This window comes from Hylobates moloch, unplaced genomic scaffold (genome assembly GCF_009828535.3).
Source record: "Hylobates moloch isolate HMO894 unplaced genomic scaffold, HMol_V3 SCAFFOLD_20, whole genome shotgun sequence".
NCBI classification, from domain to species: domain Eukaryota; kingdom Metazoa; phylum Chordata; class Mammalia; order Primates; family Hylobatidae; genus Hylobates; species Hylobates moloch.
Genome location: NW_026652295.1, coordinates 38,461,112 through 38,469,937, shown reverse-complemented (window position 1 = coordinate 38,469,937; position 8,826 = coordinate 38,461,112). Strand labels below are relative to the sequence as shown.

The window sequence follows — 8,826 nt, the reverse complement described above, 5'->3', positions numbered from 1 at the left end:
GATCAGGAGCTATATTCCCACTTCCTAAGCATACACTTGGCAGCTGTATGTTCCAGCCGGTGTTTTATTCTTGCAATTCCACAGGGATAGGGTTTTGGATACAACAGGCTGGTTTGAGCATAATTATTCTTAGTACATAAGCTCATTATCGTGTGTGTTATCCAAAATCTTAAAGGACTACGGCACTCTGTTTTTTATAGAAAGGAAGAGGCACACCCCACCATTCCCAACACATACTGAATCTTGACTGAATGACTGTAGAAAGCAGATTGCCCTGGGTTTGAAACCCACTATCAGCTGTGTGACTTCGAGAAAATTACCTGGTCTCTCTAAGCCTCAGTGTCCTCAGTTGCAAAATGGACATTCTATTCATACCAGGATTGTTTTAAATAACATTTAAACATGGTGCTTGGTGTATAAGAAGCATTTCAAAAATGTTGTCCACTCATTCTGTGACTTCTCATATACTTTTTTTTTTTTTTTTTTTCATGGAGAAGGCAAGACTTAATATCCTTTTGGGGCACAACTGGAGAAGTGTATCTTGAAAGACCTAACTATTTTACAACCACAATCTGCACTATGGTGCACTGAGTGACGTGAGTCATGCAAGTGTAGGATCGATCTTTTTATTTAGAATGTTGATATTTCACGGACTTTTGAAATTTTATTACTATTTTTTGAAATATTACATTAAAAAATTACTTACTTTGATAACCGGAGTTTTCCAGGCACCCTCTTAAATTTTACACCCACGGCAGTGCCTCATTCGTTTGGCCCTTGTCCTGTCCTGCCCTACTGTCACACCACGACCGAAATCTGAGACTAGAGCAGCCAGAAAAACTGGAAGGAAAAGAACCCCGTTGCCTACCTGAGTTTACCCTTCTGCCTAGAGTGCTACCCCGGCCCAGGAAAGTGGGCACAGGGAGCGTACTACAGCTCCCACAAGGCCACGCGGGACTGCGTCCTCGCCTATTGGCTGCGCGGGTCCCGCCCTCCCCCTGCCCCTCCCCGCCCTTGCTGGGATGACCCCAGGGGGTGAGTGCCCGGCCAGTGTGCTCTGGAAGCGGGCTGAGGTTCTGCTCGGATCAGGATTCATGGCGGCGCGGCCACTGTCCCGGATGCTGCGGCGGCTCCTGAGGTCCAGCGCCCGGAGCTGCAGCTCAGGGGCTCCGGTGACACAACCCCGCCCCGGGGAGTCCGCGCGAGCTGCCTCGGAGGTGAGCCCACCCCATCTGCGTCCACAGCTTCCCCGGGCAGGAGTGGCCCGGGCACACTGCCCTTTTCCCCCAGTAGCTCCCGGCCTATCTGCTTGACCGCTTCTGGGAGGGACGCCTTGGCACTCCTCAGTGGTGCAATGTTCTCCAGATGGACCGCCCGGTCTCATCCGCTAGCCCAGCGGGAGAGGCTCCTGGGAGTCCCGCTTCAGAACCTCCCTGCCCCCCAGCCACGCCACCCCTTCCAGCCCTGAGCTTGGCCAGAAATTGGGGTAAGCAGAGGACTGGGACTTTGAGTCCAGTGAGGTGTCTTCTTAGTACCCTTCAGCCTTGCCTTGCACCCACTCTCTTTCTTAAACATTTTCCCTCCCTATCCCCAGAGCTCAGAGATCAGGTGTCCCTGTGACACCTGCTTCATAGTGTGACTGACTAAACATGTCACCTCGGTGTCACCAACGGTGAGTTGTTAGTGTAGTCCCAGGGCTCTGTGACCCATCCTTTGCTGACTCTCCTTGTCTTTTTTATTAACCTTGGGAGGGTTCAGCCTTATCCTAGAGCAGAACAGGGCAGGACGTGGCCTCTTCCAGGTGAGAAATTAATTCGTCTGTCTTCAGGGTTTTGGGTAGGATCCCTCAGTCCTTGCCAGCACCCCTCAGAGTGTTTCAAGTCATGAAAAGTTTTGGGTTTTGGTTGTTCTGCTCAGGTGGTTAGGGAATAATTTGGGGGGAAAAGCACCTCTTTTCATTTAGTGAAACCTCTTTTCGGTACCTATCTAGGCGTTTTTTCCCCCCCGTCTCCCAGAACTAGGCTTCCTGTCCTGGGATTCATAAGATCACTGCCCCCTCCTCCCCCATATTGCTCAATGACTTCCGCCAAATTTGCTTTCCCCAAATCTAAGCCCCTCTGGGATCCTCGGATAAGCAGGCCCATGGTTGGGAAGTGAGGACTTTTTAGGATCCTCGAACTCTGAACATCATTGAGGAGGAGATAGGAAAGCAAAGATGGCTGAGAGATCTTTAAAGAATTCAAGAAAAGGGACGTTTCTTCTCCACCCCCCACCCCCCAGTTTATTTTGTACTGGTCTTTCATGAGAGAACCTGTGTTGAGCGACTCACATGTGGAAGCATTTAGTCCTCACTAAGCCATGTGAGGTGAGCAGAGTTTGTATGTTCAGATGAGGGGGCTAATCGAAGTTAACTTTCCTCCAGTCGCAGAGCTGTAAAGTAGAGGGCAGGAACTCAACTCTAATGCTTTTCCATCCTCCCTGTGTGGAGGCCAGGGAGAGAGCCTGCTCCTAACCATCCCTTTACACTGTGAAGGGAGGAGCAATGTGGCAAAAAGGAGAACATAGACTCTGGGGCAGCCCCATCCCTTATTAGGGATTCACCAAGTCCACTTACCTCTCAGTGTCTGTTTTCTCATCTGCAAAGTGAGAATAAAAGTGCCTACTTCATAGGATGTCACAGGGATTAAAAGAGTTAACATATGTTAACGTATATACTTAGAACAAAGCTTAGCCCATGTAAGTGCTGTGTTATGTAAATGTTGGTGGTAATTACTATTATCCATGCTGCCACTGGCACATGCTGTGTCCTGTGAGTCCCCTCCCATCTGGACTTGTTGGATAGCTATTCTGTCAACTCACATTGAATCCTGGACATCTGATTAGGATTATCTTCAGCAGACCGGGAGTTCCTGAGGGCTGGATGCACCTCCGCCTTTCTATCCCCACAAGCGCTTAAAGTAGGGTTGTGCAGGCAGTGGATTCAGCCAATAATTGCAGCTGCTTGAAACTTTAACTAGTGAGGAGTCACGTGGCGTAGTAGACCACACTGGACAGGGAGTCCCATGTTTTCACCCGCCAGTTTTGCCTCCAATTTCACCTGGCTCCTGGGGCTGTCACTTCCCTTTGCTTCATGTTTATAAAATGAGAGGGCTGGGCCAGCCCATCATAAGATGGGGGAGGGCACAGAAACCTGTCTTGAGGAGACTCTAAGGGGAGGTGAGTCTGGAAATGGATATGTTCTGCTTATCTCCAGAGCTTGCCAGTTGGGGTGGGGACACCTTGAACCCCTTCTTGCAGGGTCTGTCCCCCCCAACACGCCCACACAGGGCTCTGGCAGTCTGGTTTGGGATGGGAGGTGCTTGGAGAGCTAGGATGGAAAGCCACTGGGCATTGTTTGTGTGGCAGGGTGAGGGTGTGAGGGTGAGAAGTGAGGTGTAAGTGGGAGCTGGCTGTGAGGATTGCGGAAAGGGGGTTGTGGGCTGAGTCCAAGAACAGGTCGAGTAGCTTCTACATATGGAAAGAGGTAGTGTGTGGGTCAATGGGGAGGTGGGTGGGGGAGACACAGCAACCTGCCAGCCTGTGTCTGGGGTGGCCCAGACAATCTTTGCAGGGTTCAGCCTAGCCTGGGAGTGCTGCATCCCTCTTTCTCCCTCTGAGGCTCCATACAGGCTTTGTTGGGCAACAATGAAGCCTGGTGCCTGCGGCGGGGGAAGCAGGGAGGGTGAGTCTAGGCAAGGCACAGGCACCCATCTGTTCAGGGGGCCAGAAAAAACAAATGCTGCCTAGGGGTTAGGCTGCAAGGAAGTGGGTGTGGGTGAAGGTAGGAGTACAGCAGGGCCTAGTGAGGGAGAATGAGGGGGAGGAGGGAAAGAGGGCTTTCAGGGGGTCATCTTGACTTCCAATCTGCCCAGCTCCTCAAAATCCATGTTTCAGTGAAATGTGACTGTCCTTGTCAGAAGCCATAGGTGTAAAGACCTCACACTTAGGGTGGGAATAAGGGGAGGGGGAAGGAGAATCAAGCTAGGCTAGGCTTTTTGCTGGGTCCTCTCATTTAAAAGAGATTGATTTTAAGAGACCCTTAGTATACATCATCCCAATAGCAGGGTAAATCAGGGCCACTGATACTTAGATTTGGAATGTGCTTTTTTTTCTCCTGAATAACCCTGCTGCTCTGTTTAGACTTTGGAGCTATTTGAGGGCTAGCCTTTAGAAGTCAAATCAGATGCCTAAGATGAGTGACTAGTAGAGGGAGGCACCTTGAGGGCAGGGTCCCGCTTTAACCCCTTTGTCCCACCCTTCCCCACCCCCTTCACCCCAATCTGCATTGGGTAGACATGAGATGACCAGTAGTGTCTGGCAGGCTGCCTAGTGCCTGCTGGTGCACACCAGTATTAGTGGTCCTGGGGATGCTCAGACCCCACTTAGGTGGTGTGGCAGCAGCTTTGAAACCCCGCCTCTGGCCATCTGCTGTTAGTAGGGTTGGAAGGCCAGGGTCTTGGGTGGGAAGGGAAGCTGACAAACTAGAAAAACGGATCACAGCACACAACAGTGTTCCTCCACGGATCACTGATTGAAAACCTCTGTGCCAGGAACTCCTCCAGTTGAGTTAGGTTGGATTATTATTTCCACTGCATAGATGAGGAAACTAAGGTTTCAAGAATTTAGGTGACTTGCTCAACAGCTAGAGCCAGGCTTGTAATATAGGCTCACCTACTCCAAATCCTGTGCTCAGAACCACAACTTGCCCTGGGTTAAAATAGCACCTGGCACTTGGTGTCACTAGGCCGATGGTTCTCAGTCCTGGCTGCACAGCTGAGGCACTAGATTGAGCTAGAATCTTTGGGACAGGGCTCTGTCACCAGTCCTTCTTGAAGCTCCTTGAGTGATTTTGATGCGCTGCCAGGGTTTCGAACCACTATACCAGGTTAAACCATTTTGACAGTAGAGACCAGCCAGGAAATGATTACCCCCATGTAACTGGCTTTTGCATATACGACCTTTCTGTTTACATCAGGGACAGGACTATTTGTTCATATGATTCAAAATGTACCAACATCCTGTGCTAGACACTGGGGATACTAAATCAGTCAGAATGACTTCTCACAGAGAGGAAACAGCCCCGGCCAGCCTAGGACCCTGGGAATATGATCCGTTGAGGGCTTCCTACTACTTCTGCCATGTCCCAGCCCTCCTGAGCAAGCAGGGTTGCTGTCTACTTTGTCCTATAATTCCCTGTGAATCTTGGGCTCCTTTGGCTAGTACTGACATTTTTTTCCTCCAGGAGATTTAAGGGACAGGGAAAAAAGTAGAATGAAAGTAGGGCATGCAGTGTTAGAGGAGAGAAGATGCAGGAATGGGGCTCGTTAATATCTAAATAATGAGTTTGCATTGCTGGCAGGGTGAGAGTGTGTGTGTTTAGGAGGCTGGGTTCAGAACGGGTGGTGCAGTCTGCATAAGTCTAGGTAAGGTCACAAAAGTTCTTAAAAGTGAAATCTGACCACCTTCTCCCATTGCCAGAACAAAAGCACCAAATTCCATTCTTTTTTTTTTTTGAGAGAGTCTAGCTCTGTTGCCCAGGCTGGAGTACAGTGGTGTGATCTTGGCTGACTGCCACATCTGCCTTCTGGGTTCAAGCAATTCTCTTGCCTCAGCCTCCCGAGTAGCTGGGATTATAGACTCGCGCCACCACAGCCAGCTAACTTTTGTATTTTTTAGTAGAGATGGGGTTTCGCCATGTTGCCCAGGCTGGTCTTGCACTCCTGCCCTCAAGTGATCTGCCACCCTCGGCCTCCCAAAGTGCTGGGATTCCAGGCGTGAACCACCACACCCGGCCCCTAATTCCATTCTTGATTGCTCCATCACACTGCTTGCTCTCAGGTTTCTGCTGAATCATGTTCCTTGGTCCTCCTCTCAACTTCCAATTCTTTGATTTATCTTGACTCCTCCCCCATCCAGCCACCCCATCCCCCCAACATGTTAAGACTGGGTTGAGGGGGGTATCTTGGCAAGTGAAGAGACAGAATCTGGGGTGACTAACATGACTGAATTGCAAATAGCTGTTGATGAAAAAGAGGGCACAGCACTGCAATACATCCAGATTCCCAGGTATCTCATCTGGACTCTGGTGGCTGATGGGATTCTTGATTATGGAGTGCCCCCCGCCCCACCCCACCCCACCCCGAGGCTGTCTGTGGAAAGGCAATGGAGTGAGTTTGAGTTTTCTCTGTCACACCGCAGGGAGGGAGGAAGTGACTGTTGTGATTATAGCAGACTGCAATTAGAGAAGTGACTGCCGCTTACTCCCCACAGGATGGTGAGCAGGGCTTCTCAGAGGAGGTGGGAAATTCTCCCGTGGTGGGTAGAGTGAGGAACGTTTTATGGGCCTAGGAAATTGAGAGCAGCCTCACACACACTCTTATGTCTCTCATCTTCGAACCACTCAGTGGCTCTTGACCCAGTCAAGGGCTGCCAATGAGAATTACCTGGAGAGACTGAAAACATAACAGCTTCAGAGATCCAGATTTAGTTGGTCTCCACTGGAATCTTTTTTTAAAGTTCTCCAGATGGTTCTAATGTGCAGGTGGAGCTGAGGAACTTACTGAAGCAAATGCTTCTTCCTCCTAATGTAGGCATAGTTGCGCTAGACCTTTGGAGGGCCTGAGGCCTTCTGCTCTCCATCATAATTTTAAGTGTTCACCTACCATCTTCTGATACCACCACTACCACCCAACCCCTGTCTTTACTCCTAGCAAGACAACCTTAGCCTGTAGCTGTATTCTTATTTTACAACTGGGAAAGCAGGCCTGGAGAAGTTAAGGGACTTTCACAGTGTGCCAGGTCATACCTGCTGCAGAAACCAGGGGTTCTTATTCCCATTCCAGAGCCTTGTCTGTAGATCTCATGCGTGACTTCCAGGGTCATGATTTTTTTTGTCTGAAATATTCTAGAGAAGTGACTTCTACCCACCCTAGTTGTCATCCTCCCTATCTTCTTGGACTCTCTCTGTGGGATAGAAGGGAGTAATTTAGAATCTGGAATCAGGGTCGGGCGAAGTGGCTCATGCCTGTAATCCCAGCACCTTGGGGGGCCAAGGCAGGTGGATCACGAGGTCAGGAGATCGAGACCATCCTGGCTAACACAGCGAAACCCTGTCTCTACTAAAAACATAAAAAATTAGCTGGGTGCAGTGGCGGGTGCCTGTAGTCCCAGCTACTTGGGAGGCTGAGGCAGGAGAATGGCGTGAACCCGGGAGGCAGAGTTTGCAGTGAGCCAAGATCGCGCCACTGCACTCCAGCCTGGGCAAAAGAGCGAGACTCCATCTCAGAAAAAAAAGAACCTGGAATCAGAAGACCTGGATTTGAATCCTGCTTCTGCCGAGGGTGTTCTTGGACCCCATCCGAGCCTTAGTTATAATAATCCCTTGTGGAGTGGGTGTGGGAACGAAACAGAACGTTCTTTGGAAACTTTAAGATGCTTGGTAAATGTTACTTCCTTGGAGCAATTATCTCATCAGCATCTATCGGGACCCAGGTTGTACTCTCCAAGGACCGATACATCAGGGGGAGACAGATCAGACTAGATCAGACTTGTACATGGGAAAGGGTGAAGCTGGCTCCCTCCTTTCTCTCTGCAGGACGGGTTTGGGCCTTGCTTGTGGCCTTCAGCAGTCTCTTCTCATTTGTGCCCGAGACCATGGGTGCACAATCCTTTTTTTTGGCACTGGCTAGAGTGAAGAATAAGGGCCAATAGATTCCCCCACACCCTTGCCTCCACCTTGCTGCCCAGCCGGAAATCCTCCCAGCAGAGATCACCACCCGCCCTCGACCCCGGAGCTGAATACTTAAGGGGTGGGTCTTTCCCATCAAGCTCATTTCTCAATGAGAGGGACAATCCCGGCTTCCCCAACATCGCAGAGCCCAAACACGTGGAAGAGTTGGAAGCTCCGTACAGATGTCAGAGTAAGGGAGGAGGCAGGCGGTTCTCCTTGTGCCTCTTCCCAGCCCGGTAGCAGGGGCCCATGCTTCCTCCCTGGCCTGTCCTTGCAGGAGCTGTCCAGGCGGAGGCAGTTCCTGCGGGAGCATGCGGCCCCCTTCTCCGCCTTCCTCACAGACACCTTCGGCCGGCAGCACAGCTACCTGCGGATCTCACTCACGGAGAAGTGCAACCTCAGATGTGAGTCACCTTCCTGGGCCCGCTCTGGGCTGGTGTGCGTCTGCTGAAGCAGCCTCTGAAATCTCCCTGTGCCTGGAAATCCTCCTGAGTCCTCCAGTTCTGCTTTCTCACCTCCTCACCCCTACCCCTTGCTTACCAGGCCAGGTGGGCTTCAGGGACAAGATAGGGGTCAAGGCTGAGTTGTATGATTGTAGAAGCTGTGTCCTACTTGGGATTAGATTTGAAAACATAAATGCAGTTGGATTTAGAATTAAGATTGGGTCCTGGACCTGTCAGTCTTCAGGGGTCCTTCCTCCTGTTTCCCTGTAGATTCCGAAGTCCAGGACGTGGCCAGGGGTGGGGTGGTGAACATCATAAACGTGAAGTAGACAGCCATGCCCATGCCAGCACTGCTGACTCTGGAGGCGCCCCAGTCCCGTGACAAATCAGCTGGGGCCAGGCTAATAACAAAGAGGCCTCATTTCATAATCCTCGCAAAGAGTGCTCTGGATCTGTAGCCACTGCTGGAGGGACTTCCAAACTTGATCTTCCTTCCCCTCTTTTCCTTCCTTCTGCCTCTCCTCCCTCCCCCCATCCCCCTCGTCCCTCCCCCCATCCCCCTCGTCCCTCCCCCCATCCCCCTCGTCCCTCCCCGCTTCCCCCTCGTCCCTCCCC

General features: G+C 51.0%; 1 protein-coding gene across 3 annotated transcripts in view; it reads left to right on the top strand.

Moving 5' to 3' along the window:
* Positions 1-1,049: 1,049 nt before the first annotated feature.
* MOCS1 (molybdenum cofactor synthesis 1) overlaps positions 1,050-8,826 on the top strand; it is a 32,147-nt gene continuing 24,370 nt past the window's right edge. For 2 of the 3 annotated variants that reach the window (XM_032140339.2, XM_032140338.2), the window contains exons 1-2: positions 1,050-1,217; positions 8,046-8,172. In XM_032140339.2, coding sequence (XP_031996230.2) covers positions 1,095-1,217; positions 8,046-8,172 — 250 coding nt within the window. In that variant the 5' untranslated portion in view covers positions 1,050-1,094. The remainder of the gene's footprint in view (positions 1,218-8,045; positions 8,173-8,826) is intronic. The other variant, XM_032140340.2, reaches the window with a different exon arrangement.